The sequence below is a fragment of the Emydura macquarii genome, unplaced genomic scaffold, assembly GCF_026122565.2.
Source record: "Emydura macquarii macquarii isolate MOO-44397 ecotype Brisbane River unplaced genomic scaffold, CSIRO-AGI_Emac_v2 contig_3128, whole genome shotgun sequence".
Lineage (NCBI taxonomy): Eukaryota > Metazoa > Chordata > Testudines > Chelidae > Emydura > Emydura macquarii.
Genome location: NW_027133265.1, coordinates 6,540,007 through 6,562,482, shown reverse-complemented (window position 1 = coordinate 6,562,482; position 22,476 = coordinate 6,540,007). Strand labels below are relative to the sequence as shown.

The window sequence follows — 22,476 nt, the reverse complement described above, 5'->3', positions numbered from 1 at the left end:
GCTAACTCAACTGAACTAACACAACTGAAAAATATACTTTTTTTTTAACCTGTCAAGTCAGGACCTAAGGGAGAGAATATTTGGCAGCTCATCACTCAGCTCAATCAGTCTCTCTCTTCTTTCCCTTTTGTGATTTGTTTCAGGATCGCCCTGGTTTAGCTAAATGTGTGGTTTTTTTAAATCAATTTAATTAAATCAGTACAAAAACCTGTGTGGACACTCATCAATCAGTATAACTTAATTCATTTCTTAACTGAATTAAGACAAATCCCTATCAACCAGGTTTAAATCGATTGAAGAGTGGCCACACTGTATTGCACTAGTTCAATTTAAAATCACACTTTTTAGGGCTGATCCACTCATAGAGTTGGTCCAAAATATTCAATGGTATGTATTAAAATCAATATAGTTATTTTGGCCCTAATCTATTAGTAAGCAAACTCTCTTTGTTAAACCGCTGGAAGTTTGAATTCTAGACAAGACTCGAGGGCAGTTGTTGAATTGCTCTTCCTTTAGCTGGTGAGTGGGCTCTGCTGTCCCCACGCTAGTAGCAGCAGCTGCAGAGGGAAGGTGATTGTGGAAACAGCAAGCTGCAGAGAGAAAGCTTTATGCATCAGGGCCTTGCTGTGCCCCCCTCCCCCTCTCTGTGAGTAGGTTTTACATGTACGTTCGTGGAGTCATCACAGAGAGAATAGGACACACACAAACCCACAGCAAAACCCACACAGGCAGAGCTGAGAAGAACTCTTCAGGAAGCTGACTTGAACTAAACCACTGGCTTATTTTTCATCACATTACGTCTGTCGCTATCACCAGATGAACGAAGCGCAGTCTCCTACGCCGAGTTTACTTGGAGGGTAGGTGATTCTCTTTTATTTTTTTCCTTCTCCCTGCACCTCCCTTTTAAGAAAAAAGAAAATTTACTGCTAATCCAGCAAGGAAAATTCCACTGAAAACACATAGAGCTCCAGTTTTCATCTTTATTCTCCACTTGCACTAAAAGTACTTGACTTCCGTAACACTTATTTTCAAGAGCCTTGTTCAACATCCTGTGTCTGGTGAGTCTTTGGGCCTTTTTTCCCCTCCAAGTGTGTTAATGTAAATATGAATCAAAATTAGTTTTTTTTAGCTGTCACCATTGTCTCATCTTAAAAAATTGTTTTGAAAACAACAATTACTTTCTCTTTTAATACAAAATAGAACATTCCTTACTGAGATATTGTATTAAAAGGCAACCTTGTCCTCCTTGTGCTCTTCCCCTGGATTTTTTATTATATTTTAAGTTTATTTTCTACTTCAGCATAAAAAAAATGTGGTGCTTCTCCTGGATATTTTATTAAGTTTTTTTGTACTTCAGCATAAAACAACTCATTAAAAAGGAGGATATAAGAGAGGTTGAATGTACTAGTAACTTATATGTTAATCAATGCAAGTAAAAAGATAGGAAAAAAAAATGAATCTAAAAATCCTGGGCCTGATTCTGATCTAATTTACAGTGGTGTAAATCATGAATAACTCCACTGAAATCAACAGAGTTATATGTGTAAACCTGGTGCAAATGAAGGTAGGATCCCAGCCCTTGTCAAATAAACTGTCACTGAGGGGAAAATGTATTGTTTTATTTTCAAAATATAAATTTAGATTGAGTATTGTGTTGTAGTAATTTTTTCAATGAGGTGAAATGTTAATGTTTTTATGAACTGAAGTTAGCAATGAAGAAATCAGCAAATTAAAAACCTTTTATCTCCATTCCTAGTTTCAATTGAACCCTGATCCAGCTAGGATCCTAATGATCTTTCACTTCTTCATTTTGAGAATTAAGTCCTTAACTTGCCTTCTAAATGGCCATAAACACAATTCTCCTCTTCTTTCTCAACACTACACCTCTCTTTTATAGAACAAGCAGATTATTTTCACAACACATGGTCTGGTTACATATGTAGTGGTGTGTGCATTCATGTAGATCAAGATATGCATACGCATTTCAAGATTCTGTTTTCAGAAGCTGCTGCTCCAAATTTAGATAATAGTCTTGTCACCTTGCCAATGAAATGAAGCTACCATAAGAAGTGGATAGGGATAGAGTGTAAATGTGCTGGATCACATAATATCCATCAGACACAGCCAGGTCTAGACTTCTCTCAGTTACCCATAACAAATCTGAATGTAATTCTAAATTTTCCTATCCTCCTTTCAGTGATGTTTCCATTAGAGCCTGGCATAGGAGTGGGGCTGTGACATCTGGAAGAGGCCGTCTTTAACACCGATTTGTCCAAAGGAAAAAAATTTCAGATGGGAAAGGTAGGATAAAATAGGCTAGATGAACCTTACGGGGCTGATCTGCTTGCTTTTAGCTGTACCTAATGGATGCCTGTCTCCTATAGCTGTTGAAATAAGGTGGAACTTTGCATTGGATTGTACAGTAGTTTACATTTATTAAAAAACCAAAAGTTAGATTAATCTATTTTTATAAAAATTCAATTAGAAGTAACCATACATGTTTAAATCACATTTTGAAATCACTTTATCTCATCCATCAAAGAATAATTTAAATACTATTACATAATTGAATCCAGTTTCATTAAAGAGGCAGGGACTTGGCATAAATGTACTGTTTAGGTAATGGGCAGAATTAAAGTTATAGGAAGGCTTGCGTGAAGTACCCTTGTAAGGATGAACTGGCTGAATTTACTTCAGAGTTTTACGCTCACTAGAATAGATGCCCTGCAATGGGAAAATTAGTTATTTATGTGTTTATCTGTTTTATATATTTATAAATGAACCTCCACCCATTGTCTGAGCATATTAACTATTAAATTGTAATATAAAGGCCTGATTTTCATTTACACTAAGACCAATTTACACTGTTCTGCCAATACAAAGTTGCCTTAAATTTGGTATAAGTGTAATTTATGCCCATTTTAAGGCTTCTTCACCCCGTTCACTATAAAGTGGCTATAGTGTAATTGAGAATCAGGCCTCAAACGTTTAACTTTTTTCTGCCAATGATTAGCTGCATCAGAGGACACATCTCACATGTGTATCTGCCAGAGTAAGAGCATAAATTTAAGGCTACGTCCCCAACTAACTACCGCTAGACCTGGTCTAAATCTAAAAATTAGATCGACCTAGCCATGTCATTCAGGGCTTTGAAAAATTATTTGCACCCTGAACACCTTGGTTAAATCCATCTAACCCCCAGTAAGGATGTGGCTGGGTCAACGGAAGAGTTCTTTCATCGATCTAGCTACCACCTCTCAAAGAGATGGCTTAACTACATCAATGGAAACCCCCCTTTCATTGATGTAGGAAGCATCTACTCTACAGTGGCACAATTGCAGTGCTTGGCTGTGCTGTTGTAGCAGCTATAGTGCAGACATGGACCTTCCCAGAGACATCCTTAAAGACTTGTACCCTTCCTGACCAACCGTCTCAGGAAAATCCTGAGTAGAGAGATGAGTTTTACACCATGTGCTGAAGTTCAACAAATTCTGGCTCTGTCTGACCAATGTGGGAAGTGAATTCTAGGGTAAAATACCCTCTGATGAAAACAGCCTTGCAACAGTCCTCAGTCATGCAAACCTTGGGACTGATATCAAGAGAGAATCGATTGATCTCAGCTACCACAATGGTGGACAGCAGAGATTCAGTCTCTTAGGTAGCTAGGACTAAATCACATAGGCTTTTAAAAGCCTAAACGAACATTTTGCATAACACCTACGAGCAAATCGGAAACCAGTAGAACTGGAGGTGTAATGAGCTCCCTATGGCCAATCTTGCAGAGCAAGAGGTCTGCTGTATCTGCACTAGCGGAAGCTTCTGACTGGCCTTTTCGAGTAGCCCCATATGTAGTGTGCAATATAGTAATCAATCTAAAGGTCACAAAGGCATGTAAGACCAAGACATTAGCCTATCTCTCATTTTAGTCTGACTTCCTGGATCTAGATGTGGATCTAGAGCTGGCTGAAATTTTTCACTGAAAATGTGCTTAGCTGAAAAATGATGTTTGTTTGAAAATGAAATATTTCTTTTGTTGCAAAAAGTTCGTTTTTTTTATATTTAAAAATAATTAAAACATCATTGTAAACATTATCTAAAAAGTTATTGCAATTTTTCATTTACCATTAAACGAAAACTTTCAATAATATGTTTGATTTAAAAAGAATTTGTGAAAAATGAATAAAAATCATGAACAATTTCTAAAACATGAAAAATGGGTCTGTTTCAAACTCTTCAGAAGGAAAACAACTTTGACATCTGAGTTTTTCATAAAAATAAATTCTAATTTTTTGACTAGCTCCAGGTGGATCTTTTAAAACAATGGTTCACAAACATCACCATGCCACGACCCCATTAAAAAAAAAAAAGTCCAAAAAAAGGTTTTGGGATCCATCTCCCATCGAGCCATAAAGAAAGCGAGCGTGGTGGTTACCCTGTCAAACCTACTGCTAAGAACATGTTTTAAAATATTATGGCAATGCCTCTATGTATTGGAAACATACAACAAGCTTGAGGCCCGTGACTTGAGGCCCACAAGGCCCCTTTTGCATAAAATTAAACCTATTCTCCAATATGTTTAGCATGATTTAGTTGTGCTTAATTTCTAATGTTAACTGAAAAATCAAAAGACTCCCCAACACACAAACATACTCTGATCTGTGTTGAAAGGAAAATAATTTGGAACCAAAGGGTCTAGTTTTGCAGCTGCTAAGTATGAACAATGGGAAACACTTGTACAAAGTGGCTGCATAATCAGGTCTAAAATGTATCTCTTTACAAAAAAAGGAAGGACAACTGAGAGATTCTGCTCTGTTATATCAGAACATCCCTACTGATATTGACGTGACTGCACCAGTGGAACAAAGAGCAGAATTTAACCAAGGATTTTATGTGCTTATATGTCCAAAAAAAAAAAAAAAAGGGGGGGGGGGGAATAAACAGGGGCATACAAGAAATCTTGTTTGTTCCTATTTCTGCAGTTATCACAGATTAGGTTACCTTTCCTAATTACCTATGTCTTCATGTACGTGGACAAACATATCTTTTGCACAAGGGACTCTATTTTGCCCTTGGATACCTCTGTCCAACCCCATAGGAGTCAATGGGAGTTGTAAATTCATACGTGATGAGAGTGGAATTGAACTCAAGTTATATATTTTTATCCCCGTGGATCAGTAAAATAGACAGATCAAATGTTTAAAAATGTTAAAAACCAAAAATTGGTCCTGTTGTGGTTTTGGGGTTTTCCCAAAGGGGCCCCACTGACACACTATGTGGGAAAGACCCGATATACATGGGAAGGGAAAGAACATCTTCTCTTCCAGCAGAGACCAGAATGAATGTTGTGGTAACGCACAATGTTGTTTTCAGTACACACACGTTCGCAAGGTTGAAAATTAATCTAACTAGGTGACATTCATCCAGTTTGAGCTAGTGGTAATATTTATTGAATTCTTTACTCTTCACAAGTGATATTTGATTTGATTTTGAAGGTTATGCTTGTCTACTTAAAAATTAAAGATAAGGCTGGCTCTCCTCATGCAAGTATGGCAGAACCAGGGCCGTAGTTCGTTAAATATTTTTTTTTTCTTGTCTTTCATATCCATGATCTTTGAAAAGTCCTGAAATCTTTCACTCTAACAGGAAAGGCAAATGTTTTCTCTTCTGATGAAAGTCAGTTTGGGGATCAGCAGAAATATAGATAAATTGCACTTTGGAGCTTTCCTTTTACAATGGCTATACTTAAAAACTTGTCAAAAAATAGGAAAGTCTTAAATGTGGCCATTGTATCAAATTACTTCAGTGGTGCATAGTACTGAATAATCTGTAACTTCTTCTTCTTTTAATAACATTTGTATTTTTGATTTCCTCTTTACAAAGGCATATTATAAAATAAATGAAACAAAAGCTTTTCAAGATGGGATGTTTCATTATTATCAAGCTAAAATCAGATTTAAAAATTCATTTATGTTTCAATGAGGTTTTAATGCTGAATGGGAGGTTGTTATAAAGCTTCCAGATGGGTTTGGGCCAAGTCCCCTCATTTAAATAAACCAAATGTTTGTATACGAGTCCAAAATGTGGCCTTATCTCCAATAAAAATGTTTCTTTTTCAGTAAATGGCTAATTTCATGCAAAATGTGCAAAGGCTTCTTTGCCAATCAAGAAAAACTTTTAAATGTTCCTGACCAATCTCAGAGAACAGAAACACTGTGCCACAATGTACCCCAGCGTGGTAATGCGTATTATCCATTTACTAGCTGAAGGCAAATACATTCCAGGTATAAAAATCTAAAATGACATTTGACAAAACTGTACTGTGGGACAAGAAAAGGAGGGGGCTTTATAAAGTATCTACTTTTGGTATTTGAGAGAAGTCAGAAAATCCACTCTTTTGAGGGTTTTTTCTCTAAAACTATTCTATATGGCCCACTGCTGCTTGTAATATTACACATTTTATGTAAAAATGACATGTTGTTAAGGTTACACAGAAGTCAGAGAAAGCTAATAAAGCAGGTACTCCCAGGTCAAATTCCGCAATGATTTACACTTGTGCAATCCCAGCGTATAAATCAATGTAAATCTGGGCCTCTGTGTACAACATGTGCTACTTCAAAATAAATAAAATATGAATGAAAGTTTGTCAAGACTGGGGCATTCCCTTTATTTTTTTGGTCTTAACTACGGCCCTGACCCTGACATAAGATCCGTGCACACGAGATCCTGCACCCATGCGGCGAATCAGTGACTTCATTGTGACTCCGTGTGACCAGGAAAGGGGATTTCAAAAAATACTTTTTGTATTTAATTTCTTTTGTTAAAATAAGGGATTCCTAGGGAAGCTATACATGTGAGAAAGGAACCTTTCCAGTGTATCTCAAATACTCATTTACACCAATTTTACAACTGCTTGGTATAAAGTACATGAAGACTAGATTGCGGAATAGACCTTGCAAGGTAGCCACATATAAATTAAATACAAAAAAAGTGTAAAACAAATTAAAGGGTTAAACCAACACATGCAGGAAAAATATTATAATCTTCCTTCCACAAAGTGCTTTATAAAGTGATTTGCTAACTAGGTACAGCTATATTTCCATCCAAAATCTGTAATTGATAGTTACATTCGAAAGGGGGATTCCACTTACTACTGCTAACATCTAACTATAGATTTGATACCTTTCTACCACATACACAGGACAAAACTCTAGACATTGGCAATTCTGGAAATACACAGTTAAAGTATGTAGTCAATTTCCTACTACCATGATCTAATTAAGCGTTCACCACCATCCCGTAAAATACAGGAAATATTTTCTCTCAAATTAATAAATGCTCGCCACAATGTAGCAATAACCCAATATCCTGAATTGTTCACTATGAAACAATACATACATTATTTGTTACACAAAACAGTTACAAATTCAGCATAGAATATTTTATACCCACATTTCCATATTAGAACAGCAGCAGCAAAACCAACCAAAAGAACCCACAATCCCTTTCCCGTAACACCTCCATTAAATATTCCAATTCTGTGCTTGCATAGACATCAATACCTGAAATTCAGTTTAAAAAAAAATAGGATTTTAAAGAGTTGAACCACTAAAAATGTTTTTACCTAATATTATATAAATATTTAGGTAATATATATGTTACCATAGCTGTCTTTTCTGATTTACCTCCTATGTCAAGAAAAAAGTTCTGTATTAAGGTAGGATGTGTCATGAGAAATTTGAAGTAGTTTGGGGCCCAGTGCTGCAAACCCTTACACGTGTGAGTAACTTCACACACAAGTAGTCCCATTGAAGTCAATGAGACTATTTCATGCCTAAACGTTTACAAGATCAGACCTTTAGATTGGTTATACTGAAGTTAGCCATGGCCTTAGGACTGGAACCTGGCTCATTTTTAATTATGGAAAGATGTCTTTTCATAATATGTATATATAACAGGAATATAATGTGTATATGAGTTTTTATAGGTTTAAGTATGTTTGTATGTGTGCATATTTATAACTAGACACACAAAGAAGCAACTGGTGGTGGATACGCATACAGTAATTCCACCCCCCAATATGTATATGCATATCCACCACTGAAATGCAACCATATCGGATGTAAAGCTTGTGAACTGCTTAACAGCACAGAACAAAAAGGTGTTACAGATGAGGATAAGAAACAAAGGATATTTTATCCAATATATTGTGTATCACAACAATTTTACATGGCACAATGGATGAAGTTCACCCCATTCAGACAACCAGTAAAAGGCCTATGCATCACTCTCTTAGGGCATGAATCAATGTTTCCTTTCCATTGACTTCAAAGGATGTTGGATGAGGGACTTGTACTGGCCCCCTGTAAAGGGTGAATGTCACTTCCAGGAATTAACCAAGTCTGAATTTGGGCAGGACACAGGGATTAGTGTTAAAAATCAGTCACTTACATGCCCTGTCGTGCTGCGGGCACCCAAATAGTGAGTTATTTGACATTTCATACCATACACAGTACCTAAGCACAATAAGAATGAGGTGGTTTAATGATCCACCTGATCCATGCCTTGATTATCAGAGATACTCAACACTCATATTTCCCATTGACTTCAATAGCTCAGGAACCCTAAATATCAGCCCTTTACTCAGACTTTTTTGATCTTTTAAGGTTGTTCTAATTCTAGGATGTGCATGTTTAATTTGTATGTGGTTATATCAAAAGTGTGATTAAAAACAAATAATCACAATATGGGGCTTCATCACTTATTTTTACTCATGAATACGACTGGGCCATATCATGCTATCCACTTTTCTGACTATGGGGATTTCTTTTTCAAAATGGAAGGCATGAGATAGCCTGTTAAAAATAACATAGTTACAACTGTCTGAAAATTTGGCCTTCATCCCCTGTTTTTAGTTTCAAGCTTTACACCTTCTGAAAAAAGCATTTTAGGGGTTCAAAATGTTCATGCTTTGCCTCAGCTCAGACATGAATTTTTTAGGAAAGTTTAACACCAAAAAGTCTGGCTGTTTTTGGGTTGCATGAATGATAAAAAGACAGCTTTGGTTTTTGTTTTTTTTTTTTCTCAAAAGAAAAAAACCCAAATCTTTACCTTCCATTTTTCTTATTCAGAAAACTGAAAATCTTTGTTAAATTTCAAACGTGGCCTGAGCACAGTTCTGAATTGGGAGTGGAGTCTTTGTTTTGTTTGAAGAAATTTAGTTTTGAGACAAAGTTCTCAAGGTTTGAAAATAAAGATTTAGCATGTGTGGTTTGTTATCCTAACTTCAGAAAGACATGGAAGGTGTATTTTTCCATTTATTTTTTTAAATGCATAATACCCATATAAAGAGTGCCCATCCCAACCTCTGAGCACTTTGACAAATGCTTAAAAATACAATTAACCATAAACTTGCAATTAATCTTAATTCTGGTAATTATGCTCTAACAACACTGCACAAGCGGTAACATAAATGTAACAGACATTTAAAAAACCTTACCAGTGAAATTACCATAGTCTGACAAGCTCACCCTGCTCCTGCTGGGTAAAGGAGAAAGATGGACCTTGTAGCCTGCCCTAAAAATTAACAAATTGAACATAGACTATTATGGACCAAGTGAGGGAAGAGAGTTGCAAAGATGTGGGGCCCAAATGGAGAACTCTCAGGCAGTACCCCCTTCACCCACAACTTCTCTTTCATACCAATGGTACCATAGCTCAAATGCTTCCACAGACTGCAACTATGGCACTGTCTTATGAAGGGAGAGGTTTTCTCTTATGTTCACATTACAGCTGGAAGATGTGACTCCCAACGTGGGTAAACAAACTCACGCTAGCTCATCTCCAAGCCATTTAAAATAGCAGGATAGACATTGCGACACTGGAGGCAGCTTGGGCTAGCCACCTTAGCTTGGTCAGGTGGACCAAGGTCTGTGGCAGTTAGCCAAACCCCCACCAGTGCCGCCATGTCCACATTGCTACTTTTACATGCTCGCTCAAGATGAGCTAATGTGAATCTGTTGACCTGTGCTGGGAATCATGGTAGCCAGCTGCAGTATAGACACACCCGCAGATAGGGAGCCCCTAGGTCATTAAGAGTTTACAGATCAAAAGCAACATCTTAAAATCAAACTATAAACCAAAAGGCTGCTAGTGCAGATAACAGAGCACTGGTTTAACACAATGATACTCAGATCTCAGGGGTTCAGGAGCCAAATTAACGATCAACAGTACCCAAAAGAGCTACAGTGGTATGAATTCATTATTTCATTTATTATAGTATTATATAGTCATATTTAAATAGTATGATGGGAAATATGTAGTGTATATATATCAGCAAAATGACTGACCAAGTATTATTATTTTATCATCTACAATTGGTTAATAATAGTAAAAGCATCCTGATTGGTTAATAACTTAAATTGATTAACAATTAAATCACACAGTGTTTCAATATCATGTGCTGCAAAGAGCTGAAAGAGATGCATTAAAGAGACACTTGAGGTCTGAGTATGACTGGTTTAACATCTTCATGAAAAGAAATCCTGGTTAGCAGGTGAGTTCCTGGATTCTGCACCAGTTGCAGTTTCCAGATGGATTTAAGCTGTGGCCCATATACTGTAGTAGTCTAATATTGGGGTGACAGAGGCATGGATGGCAGTTGTAAAGTCTGTATCTGAAAGAAATTGGCACTGCCTTATGGCCATGTGGAGATGAAAACAAACTGATCCAAACTGTAGCAGCTATTTGACCTTCTAATAGCAGTTGGGACTTTAACCAGATCTCCAGGCTGTGAACCTGATCTGCAAATGGCAGACCCACATCCTCAATTAAAGAGGTCAGTATTATTCCTGCCATATCTTCTGGCTGCTTCCCCCAACCAATCAGCATTCACCTCTGTCTTATCTGGATTGAATCTCAGCCAGTTAGCCCTCATCCATTCTCCAGTCTCCTCCAGATACTGAGTACTGTAGTGCACAGTTCTGGCTGGCTGTATCAGTTGAGATGGAGATATAAAGCTGTACGTCATCAGCACACTGAAGACATTGCCACTGTTATTTCCTCACTAGCCCTCTTAAGAGCCTCATATATATGTAAAACAAGAGGGGTAAGAGATCTATTTATACATATGATGTACAATTTGAATGTACAACAATTATAATACACACCAGAGAGAATGGGACAGGTGAAGATCTAGAGATCATATTTTGGGCCATTATCTTCTCTCTGTGCTGGTACTGCCACTGATGTCAATGAGAGTTACGTGTATGGATAAAAGATAGGGCTCGGATCTAAGTATTATGAAGAAAATTTAAATCCTCTCTAGCATTTAGAACTCTTTTTTTTAAGTGTGAGCACTTCTCAACATCCTTTCCCTGCAACAACTCTCATTAACACTCATTTATGCAGTATTAAAGCCCATGATATAACCAGTTCCGTTACTGGTCGCTATGGGAATTACAGTAAATTCCAATTGCAGGAGTAGTGGCAGGATAATGATGATAATACTTAGCATATGCATTGCATTTAATCTTAAAAACACTTTGGCTGGTCAACCAGACTAGCATATGTTAAAGGCCTTGTCTACACTATTCTTTGTACACATGTTAATTAATCCAAATCCTAGTCTAGACAAGGCTGGAATCATTGTCAAAAATCAGATTAGAATGTAGGAGTTCCTGACGCCTCTTTCGGTGCTCAGGGATGTGCTTCCATGTAGATGTTTGACCATACTGGATGACACTCTATGCCTTAAATGAGAAGCCAGCCTACCTCATTAAACTATAAATGTTCCTGAATCAATTTGTTGCTGAAATTGTTTCCTCACAAATAAGGCTAGTTCTTCACGTGATACATACTCACTAGGGTCCTGATTCTGCAATGAGCACTGTGTTAGCGGGCCACTGCTCCCATGTGGGAGTACTTTCCTGTACTCCTCACAAACCACATCAAGCTTTGCAGTGCTTAATCCATAAGTGACGTCTTGGAAAAATATTTAGTCTGTCTACTTATTGTTAATGTCACCTTTATAGCTTTTATAACTGTTCTGTATCTGTGGTAAAATTAATAGTTAGATGGCCAAGTCCTGCAACCACACAAACAAGTATTGTGTCTTTACTTGCAGCAAGTAGACTCACAATGGGATTACTGATGTGAGCAAAAGTTCTCAAATGCATGTGTGCAGGAGGAGGTCCAGTGCAGCTGCTGTTGCTGCACAGGGGTGGTGCATCCGAGACACCATCAATAGGATACAGCTTGATTATGGCAAATGGCCTTAGTCTCCCATTAAGTGTGATGGAGGCACAGTGTGCAAGTGGGAGCTCTAGGAGGCATCTTGCCTGGAGTAAGCAGATGCCTGGAGCTCCTGGGAGTATGGATACGGCACTATTCCAGGAGAAGGAGCAACATCTGCTCCTCTCCGTGCCCTGCTAACTCCACTGCTCTGTGGGGAGATGTGTAAAGCTACAGCCCTACAGTAGTTGCCAGAGTTACTCGCCATACAATCGTGGATGTCTCTAAGCTCAGAGATTCCCAGGTGATTAAGCCCCGCATGGATGGTGCACGGAAGAAGGGGTTTCTTGTGTCTTCTCCCTACAGTGTGGACGCAAACAGGTAGTGGACACTATTTGGCTTTTACTTCAGTAGATGGTATGATTCAGTTGTGGTATCAGTGCTATATCAATGATTGAGATAAGGGGGTAGGGGGGAAGCAAAATCCTGGCCCCCACTGAAATTAATGGGAATTTTGCCATCAGCTTCAACAGAACCAGGATTCCATAGGTTTCCATTATATCCTGTTGCAATCTATCTTTGCTTGCTTGTTTTTTAAAACATTGCTTTAATTTAGAGTTTTTCCTCAATATTTTTCCTTTTGGGGGGAATTTTTCAAAAGCACAAAGGGCATTTAGGCACCGAAGTCCTCTTGAAAGACAATGCAAATGGAGCACCTATCTCCTATTCGGGCCCTCGAAAATCTCCCCAGTGATATTTTAAATTTTTGCTTACTTTTTGTCTTTTTATTTAAAATTATATGCAAAATCTTGCTAAGTCTGCATTAAGGTTGATCACACAGAAATTAGGAAATTCAGAATTAAGTTTCCCTTAGAAACTTTCACTCTACTTTCTGTCATCAGGCATTTCTAACAGTCTTTTATTAGGTGATCACGCACAACTGGGCAATGTGATATAGTTGGCAAATTCTATAATATAATGCAGTGGAAAGCAACTGCAGTATTTTTTCTAGCCTTGCAAGTGCTTATGCAGTGTGTTATATTGCCACTTATGCTCCTAAACTAAGGTTTAATACTGTCCCTCCAGCAGGACTCTTGAAAGGACATCATGTATGTATTCTTCATTTAGGTTTAAGCTGACTATTTTTCTATAGCTTTAGGTGTACTTGTGTAGTGTTTTCTTTACTGCTTACGCTGCATTTGGGTATTCTTTCTACAGTAAGACTTTGTCAATGAGATGAAGTGTGTATGCTTGAAGTATGTTTAAATTGCATCTTTTCTTGTAAACTTTCATGGATGTAGGTGGAATTTTACAATACTGCGCATATGTTGTGCGATCAAGTCATTCAAGACCCGACTGTATTGCACGGGGAGCTGGCAATTACAGTTAAAGTTGTCTGAGAATATTACCTGTGACATTTCTGGCTTTTGTATAATTAAAATTCCCAAAATAATATGCTTTTATGTAGTACATATAATATATGATAGAGTGGAAGTGCCGTTGATAACAAAATAAAGCCAGATCTAAATCAGGGTAGAGCTCCCTGGGCCCTTGGACACACCAACTCAGGAGGAATCAGAAAATGGTCCTTTACTGTGTACATTTTAGTTTCCTTTATATATGGGTTGTAGTTTGACTCACTTTACTTTAAAAAAGGCCATATGCTTTTGTGATGGGACTTGTCAGTACCTGTAAGTATGCGTCAGTACTAATCAACGTGTATCAGTACTAGTACATGTAATAACATGTTAATTAGTCTGTTTTTACTATATTAGCCATCCTTCTATTGTATTTTCAAATTATCCAAAGCCATCAACTCAGATTAATGTCAAATTGTATGCCACATCTTTGTGTCTGTCTTTCTCACTTTTTAGTTTAGAAAAAACCAAAAAGCATCTTGAATTGGTAACTTCTATTTTTTCACACTCAAATGCATTAAAAATAACCAGACTAATAGGATTGAAAATGCATTAAAGAAATTTGTGCTCTGGAGAGGAGATCTTGTATGCAGAATTTTAATCAGGAAGCAAATGGTTAAATCTGCGTTATAATTCACTGGAGTACAGGGCTTTATCATGGTAATACTGACACAATTTTAAAGTATAGCAGCATTCCCATAAATGTGCTTAAATAATTGGACAGCACATCCAGTGTATGCTTTTCAAATCTTATATTTATATTTTTAAAAAAATCTTGTTTGATTTACTCGGAAGTCTCTTCTCTGCGTGAAGTACATTCCATGAGACATTTGATTCATGGGGTAAAATTCTTACAGGTGGTTTTTAAAGTAAATTATAAACCAGATGCTCTGTGGCATCAAACAGACATGCGAGGATTTCTTCATTCATGGTCTTGTTCATTTCTTGACACACAGGAGGGTCCCTGGTGTGACTCAGTCTGTATCAGAATTCTCAGAATCCTGTGAAAAAGGGTTGGAAACGCATATTGTGTTTGCGAATCAGGAAATACCACCTGTTGCAATGACTCTCTTCTAAGTACCAGTAACAAGGCGTCAGTATGAATATGCCAGTGAGGATTTGAAGCAGCATTTATAAAATAAAATACTCCCTTGTGTACAAGTCAGATTGCTTGTATGTTTATCTTTTTTGGTCGGCTTGTGTGGCAGAAAATGTACAATAGGCAGTCCCACAGGAGGTAGGACACTGACCAATTATAAAATAGAAGCAATTATAAAATAGAAGCAATTAGTTGCACTGTCAATGCTAGTCAAATGCACTGCAAGTCCAACTGATGCTTTATTTTGTTTTTCTTTGTGAAATCAGTTGAAGCATTAAATATACTAGAAATGTATAGCTAGGAGAGCAGAATGTTGGGATAGTGAAACTGAAGTAGGCTATTGTAAACTACAGAGCATTCTTCTAGACTTTACTCTGAACTGATCATTCCTTTCTATGCAAATAAACTCCAGAACTGTCTCCCCTCTTAACAAAGGAAGGGACAGAAATCAATTATTTAAGTGGAAAATACACATTAGAAGGACACGGCCAATTTAGCAATGAAACTCATATTTTTAAGCTCCTATTATTATTCAGAACATTTAAGACTAGAAAGAGAAAAAGAGAAAGTTCTTTTACTTCAGTTTTTCTGTTAGTGAATTTGACATTTAGTGTATATCCGTTTCATTGTTTCCCCTGTACAATCAGTCAATTAATTTCCCCCTGCTGTTTGTGTGAATCTTTCACAAAGCAATTGGGGAAAAGAAAAACATTTACAAAAATAGGAAAATGTGACTGTAAAACCTTAAGTACCGGCAAGGGGCTCAAGAACAGGTGAAATGCCTGAAACTACTTTAACTCATTTTTAAAAACTAACTAAATTTTGAATTGATTGCATTCCTTTAACAAAATATAATGGTTGGGAAAGGGAATATATTTCTTTGGTTTGCTCTTGCTTGTTTGTTGAAAGAGATTTGCAACAAAGAAATTTTAAGCATTTTTTCCTCTGTAGTAGATACTGCACCATTTGTAAAACCAATACGGTTCCTGTCACACAAGATTTATATCTAAAGACCTTTTTCCCCCCTTTTATTGTCATCTGAGAGGCTGCAGGTTGTCTTTGATTGTTGAATTACTTAAATAAGCAAAACAGTTAATGTGTACCTTTTTTCATGTACTACACTTGAGGAGCTTTGCTGGGGAGGGTGCGTACATTTTCAAAAATGCTTAAAAAACCTAAGTCGCATTTTCCAAAGTGGCTTAGCTGCTTCGGAGTCTTAGTCTCATTGAAAGTCAGTGGAACTTAGGTTCCTGAATTACTTAGGCATTTTTGAAAATCTTATCCCATCTGCTGAATGAGAAATCTGAGTGATATCTAATTATAATAAATGCACTAGAGAAAGATGATGGTTGAATTTTTACCCTAGAAAGTTTTTTTTTTTTTTTTTTAAACCAAGTGGTGTTACCTGTGTGGCTAGAGGGAATGACATTAATACTTGCTTTAGAACAGTGGTTCTCAACCAGGGGTACATATACCCTTCGGGGTACGCAGAGATCTTCCAGGGGTACATTAACTCATCTAGATATTTGAATAGTTTTACTACTGGCTACATAAAAAGCATAGCGAAGTCAGTACGTACTAAAATTTCTTACAGACAAAATGAGAATGTAAGCAATTTTTCAGTAATAGTGTGCTGTTCCACTTTTATATTTTTATGTCTGATTTTGTAAGCAAGTGGTTTTTAAGTGAGGTGAAACTTGGAGTACGAAAGACAAATCAGACTTCTGAAAGGGAACAGTAGTCAGGAAAGATTGAGAACAACTGCATTAGAACACCATCTGGAACTGCTGAAATAGACGTCCAGAGAAATTTACAATAAATGATGTTTTCACTGGATTATAACAAAGCTGGTTTATAAATGTTATATTTTATTTTTTCTCTTTCAGGAAGCTTATTTTACTCACTGAAGAATTAAACTGATAGCATCACACAGTTGTGTGGGAGAGAAGGGGATTTTGTACTCAAGCGAAATTCGCGGGTCTTGAGAAGTTAAAAAATCTGGATGAATTCCTACTGAATGGAGATTATTTCAAAAGGTCCCTGAGAATTCTCTTTCTCTTTGTCTACGGCTCCTGCTCTCAGTGAGTTGAAACAGTACGTTTTGAGCTGGAATTTGAGAAAATGCTGGATTCAATCAAGTGCGTGCTAGTGGGAGATGCCGCCGTGGGGAAAACATCACTTTTGGTGCGTTTCACCTCTGAGACTTTTCCAGATGCCTATAAGCCCACAGTGTATGAAAATACAGGAGTGGATGTCTTCATGGATGGTGTCCAGATTAGCCTAGGCCTTTGGGACACAGCTGGCAGTGACGCCTTCAAAGGCATTCGTCCCATTTCATACCAACAGGCTGACGTGGTGTTAATGTGCTATTCAGTGGCCAACCACAATTCCTTTTTAAACCTGAGGAATAAATGGATTGCTGAGATCAGAAACCATTTGCCTCGAATCCCCGTTTTAGTGGTGGCCACTCAGACTGACCAGCGGGAAACAGGACCCCATCACTTGTCCTGCATCAGCTCAGTAGATGGGAAGCGATTGGCCCGGGAGGTCCGAGCTAAAGGCTACTTGGAGTGCTCTGCTCTCAGCAACAGGGGGGTGCAGCAGGTGTTCGAATACGCAGTCCGGACTGCAGTCAATCAAGCCCGAAAACAGAAGAGGAGGAAACTCTTCTCCGTTAATGACTGCAGGATCTTTTGAAGTCCCTTTATCACCCTATTAGCCTCATTACTTCTTCCCTTGCACAGAGGTACATCAACATAGAAAATGGAAAGTGAGCCAAGAAAGGGCCTCCGGTAGGATCATCATGCTAGTGTTCCTGGTAGACCAGATGTGCTGACCTGGCTTTTGCCTTTCCATGAATAATGCCTTTACCAATGAAAAAAGCAGCTAACTCTCCTTTGCCCACAAAACTGTAAATGAGCTATTTTACTATAGGCTGCCTGACCATAGAGGACTGGAGGGAGCCTGAACTGGAGACTTACAGATAAAGTCCATGTTCTTTAATTTTTCATTTCTGTTGTTGGTTTATTTTTCCACATTTATTTAATGATAGAAAGCCTCTGCTTTGGTTGAAATCCTTGCTGATATAAGTTCCCATGCTGAGTTTTTAACTCTAAGAACTTTGTATATAGAATATGATCATTGTATATTTTATTTAAAAAGATGGTTGTGCATTCTGTTTTAAACTCCTCTAATAAGAGTTTGTTTTCATATTTCGGAAGTTCTTCCTCTAGCTTAACCACAAATGCAAACTGTCATGTCTGTGAAATAGTCTCCTAGGGCCAAACCCCAGCAGTTCTTATTCAGGTAACCCACCAATGGAGTATATTAGCAAAGGGGGTGAGGGCTGGAATACACAGAGGATCATTAATGGAACAGAACTTTTCACCTTTGCCAATACAAATCCAGCATGCCCAGCCTGGAAGTGACCAAAAATTATTGACAGTTCATCTGTGTCTTACATAACTTTTATTTTATGGTCTCAGTCCAATTCCCAGAAGACTGGTGACTACATCAGGAAACCTACCATACTTGCCATTTGGTGACTGTCTCAGCAAATAGGCCAAGGACTGATTGGACCAGAGGAAGACTGACTTCATCCTGAGAGGTGTTGGCTCCCAGATAGAACTGACAGGATCCCGGGTGGGATAGTGCAGAGCAGCTCAGATCGTCATGCTGCTTCTGTTCTGTTGGCACGTTTCAGTCTCCAGGGTTAATAGGCATTTTTCATGAGCACTAAAATTCTCTCACACGCTTTTTTTTTAAATGCATATTTTTCTGAGTAGTGTTGTTGAAACCGATAAAACATATCAAGGGTAATTAAATACATGGTGACACAGAATTGATATAAATTGAATCAGTAAGAAACAAGCTCTGGAGCTGGAGTGCCAAGCACAATTACTTTGAATTTTTGCAAGATATAATTAAGAACCCTTTACATAATGGAGGAAATTAACAATATTTAGAGCCAAATCCCCTGCACAGAAAACCTGCTTATGGGTTTGCATGGGATAAGTTAATTGGGGGTAAGGATGGGCCTTGTTCCCCTTCCAGGATGGCAGTAGTTCAGCCCATACAACATGTGCATTCCCTGAGATCTGCACTGGTCTCACTGGGAATCAGGGCTATTTGTGCAGAAGCCTTGTGCCTCCATACCCTTCAACTCTTACCCCTTCCACAGGGCTTTCCCTGCCCACAGCGGCCTCCCAGGGGGTTCCCCAGTGCAGTAGGACACTGCACAAAAGTTAACACAGCTTTAAGCTGTGTGGGCTTTAAAAAGAATGCAGTGATGGTTGCTAGGATGGATGGGGGCGGGGGGGAGGTAGATAAGTCACGCATGCAGTGCACTCAGCCCTCTCCTTCCCACCACTAGCCCAACCCCTTCCTTTTTGTTTTCTGCAGAGTCTGAGGAGATGATGCCATGGAAGGCAACACTTCCCCCTTCCATAGGGGATGAGGTTCTCTTTACAGAAGGATTCTGGGAGAAAGATCTGTCCCCGTTTTCACAGAGTTCTTACTCAGGCAAGCTCCTGCTAGTGTTTGGATGGGAGTGAGTGTAATAGCTTGTGTGATTCAAAACTGAGCAAGGACCTCAGGACTTTGCCTTTAATGTTTTCAGACACCTCCAGTGCTGGGAGGGGCTGTCTTCCTTAGCAAGCAAATCATAGTTCAAATCTAGCTATGATTCCTACCTGGGGAATGAACTGGGTACTCTCAGCGTGCTGCTCCATTGTTGGTAGCTATGTCAGAGCTTCTCCAAAGAGAACTTGGCAAATTAAGTCTCTCTCTTCCTAGCAATTCTTGACATGAACTCGCATATGGCAAAATGATGGTTATTTTTCATTTGGTGCTCAGCCATGTACTAGGGGCCCTCTTGAACAATTTAAGACATGAGCCAGTGAGTGAGAGTAGCAAACAACAGAGCAGGAATTGAGGGTGAAGGAGGAAGAGTTACATAATGAGATCCAGTGGTTACTTAGGCTATGTCTACACTACAGATCTTACAGCGACACAGCTGCGCCGCTGTAAGGTCTCCTGTGTAGCTGTTCTATGCAGGCAGGAAAGCTCTCTTCCGCTAATTAAACCACCCACAACAAGCCGCGGTAGCTCTGTACTGTTGGGAGAGCGTCTCCCACCAACATAGCGCTGTCCACACCAGCGCTTTTGTCAGAGAAACTTATGTTGGTCGGGGGAGTGTTTTACTGACAAAAGTGCAAGTATAGACAAACTCTTAGTTTTGTTATCAACCAATTGCTTTTATATTACCTATATCTTGGAATTGGAGCTAAGTAGGAGGAATGGGCAGAGTCGCACACTGTATTTGACTTGTGGTTTAAACACTGAGTTCAATGGGACTATTCCCATGAATAAAATTACTAATATGAGCAAATTTTCCAGGATAGGCCCTTGAACTGCAACTGTGCACAAAGCATTTGAAATGTTTATTATATCACCAAAGTCCCAGGTTGGTAAATGTTTACTTCTGTTTTAAACTTCCAGTGTTATCCCAAGGGAAATGTTTCATTACAAACAAGTATTGGATTCCTATGGGTCATTTATACTTGTTTTAAACCCTTTCAAACTCCTGCACCCAGATCGCAGCAGACAGACTCCAGTCATTCCCAAGCTTATTTGTATTCCTCTCTTAAGTTCCACCACCTCTGTCTGCAAAGCTTTAGGCACCAAATGCAAACGCATTGCCCACAGAAACACTAAAAACTAGCATATTAGTAAATGAATTTGAACTCAGAGGGACTCCTCACATGCAGGTGCAGAGATGTTTGCAGGATGAGATCCTCAATGAAAACCTTTAAGCTTTGGGAACCTCGATGGTTTTTTTTTTTTTTTTCCTATTTATCAAAACTTACATTCTTTCATTACTGAAAACTGTGTTTTCTGTAACCCTAACTAAAGATTAATGACTGTCATGAACATTAAAAAAATGGATGCAAAAAGTATGAGTCATATTGTAAATCTCCTAACTCTGTTTATTTATAGACATTTTTATGGTGCTCATCACCAGAGTAACTGACTTCTAACCTGACCTAATCAATCATCTTTTTCTGGATATACTTTTTTAAACAGGCTCTAACAAATTATCTTCCTTTCTTGGTTTCAGTTTGATTAATAGTACCATATAGTGCTGCTTTTGTGTACTCCAGAATAATAAGTGTTATGCCAAGACCTCTTGTGGTGATTATTGGCTACATGATGGTGTGACTATTGGCTACCAAGATGCCCCCAATAATTATCTTTAGATAGAACAAAGTCAAATGAAAATATGCTCCAGAAACACACCATCATATGGGTAGAGCATTAATCTAAATGAGTCACCCAGTGGGCTGTTATATAGTGTTTTACGCTCTGATGAAGGAAAGGCCACGGAAGGCTTCTCATGCAGTTCAGCTGAGCAAGAGGTAGGATTCAAAGGACAGTACATTCTAGGTCTGCACTGCATGTCAGTGGGTGGGCTCTGTGCCTAGGTCACATGATTGGATTAAGGTTGGCTTGATGAGAGTGAAGCCTAGAGGATCCCAACCTACCTGTAAGGCTGTACTATTGCTGCTACTTGGGGTATGTCTACACTGAAATTAAAAATCTGTGGCCGGCCTGTGCCAGCTGACGTGAGCTCGCAGGGCTTAGGCTAAGGGGCTGTTTAATTGCAGTGCAGGCATCTGGGCTCGGACTGGAGCTCAGGCTCTAGGACTCTGAGAGCTGGGAGGGTCCCTGAGTTTGAGCTGCAACCCCAGCTGGAATGTCTATCCTGCAAGTAAACAGCCCTGCAGCCCAAGTCAGCTGGCACGGGCTAGCTGTGGGAGTCTAACTGCATTGTAGACATACCCTTACTGACTTGAAAGAGAGAAGGCTATCTCCCTACCAGCTTCATGGACTTCACTAACACACAGCATGGGACTTGGGCAGGAGGGTTTGGGCATTCTTTTTTCCGCCCAGTAAAGAAAGAGACTCATTAATTGCCCCCTCTAATCCCATCCAGCTCATCTTAAAAACGACCCAGCTGAGTAAGAGTATATTGATGTTTAAAATCAAATCAGAGAGAGGACTGACTAAGGCGACACTACACTACACAGACAAGTGGACCTATGTTAGGTTGACTTACAGCCACCACATTAATTACTGCAGTGGCTGATGTCCACACTACCCTCTGTGGGTGGGCAGTGTGCATCCTCACCAGAAGCAATTCCACCAACCTAAGAGGGGCAGTGAGAGAAGTTGAGAGCCCCGTCTCAGTTCCATTGGCAGCTTCCCTTCCAAGAGCCTGACTGCCCCACAGGTTCCCTGGCTCCCGGCAGGCTGCCCCGCCCCCCTCCCCCACACACACCCTCCCTCTTCTCCGCCAGAAACTGGGGGAAGCCTCCCTGGCTTTTCCCCTTCCTGCTCCCAACAGGGAGCTGGGGGAAGCCACTGGATTGCTAATCTTGCATTTTAGTTTTTACTGACATGAAGATCTGAAGCTGATTTTTTTTACTGACATGGTAAACTTTTTACTGACATCATTAAAAATACCATAAACAATACAATAATGTGGGTACTCACTCGTGATATTCTGTACACAGGAATTGGAATTACGCAATTGTTTTAACTGCAGTTAATTGATCTATCAGGTTCTTTGGGCATATGCAATAACAGAAAACAGGAAATTGATAAAGTCATGGTCAGTGTATTTTTATGAAACAAGACGTGATTCTGAACGACGACAATCAATGTCAAAAT

At 38.9% G+C, this 22,476-nt stretch overlaps 1 protein-coding gene across 2 annotated transcripts; it reads left to right on the top strand.

The window, feature by feature from the left end:
* Positions 1-764: 764 nt before the first annotated feature.
* RHOH (ras homolog family member H) lies at positions 765-20,678 on the top strand. Of its 2 annotated transcripts, none has more exons than XM_067531129.1 (3): positions 765-857; positions 2,198-2,301; positions 16,632-20,678. In XM_067531129.1, the coding sequence occupies exon 3, from the start codon at positions 16,867-16,869 to the stop codon at positions 17,440-17,442; it is 576 nt and encodes a 191-aa protein (XP_067387230.1). In that variant the 5' UTR covers positions 765-857; positions 2,198-2,301; positions 16,632-16,866; the 3' UTR covers positions 17,443-20,678. The 2 variants fall into 2 exon arrangements, with proteins under 2 accessions (XP_067387230.1, XP_067387229.1); XM_067531128.1 differs by having other exon boundaries at positions 851-1,058.
* The last annotated feature ends 1,798 nt before the right edge of the window (positions 20,679-22,476 follow it).

Bases quoted from the DNA above. Each gene is read 5' to 3' on its own strand.
- RHOH (XM_067531129.1), top strand. From the start codon at position 16,867: ATGCTGGATTCAATCAAGTGCGTGCTAGTGGGAGATGCCGCCGTGGGG.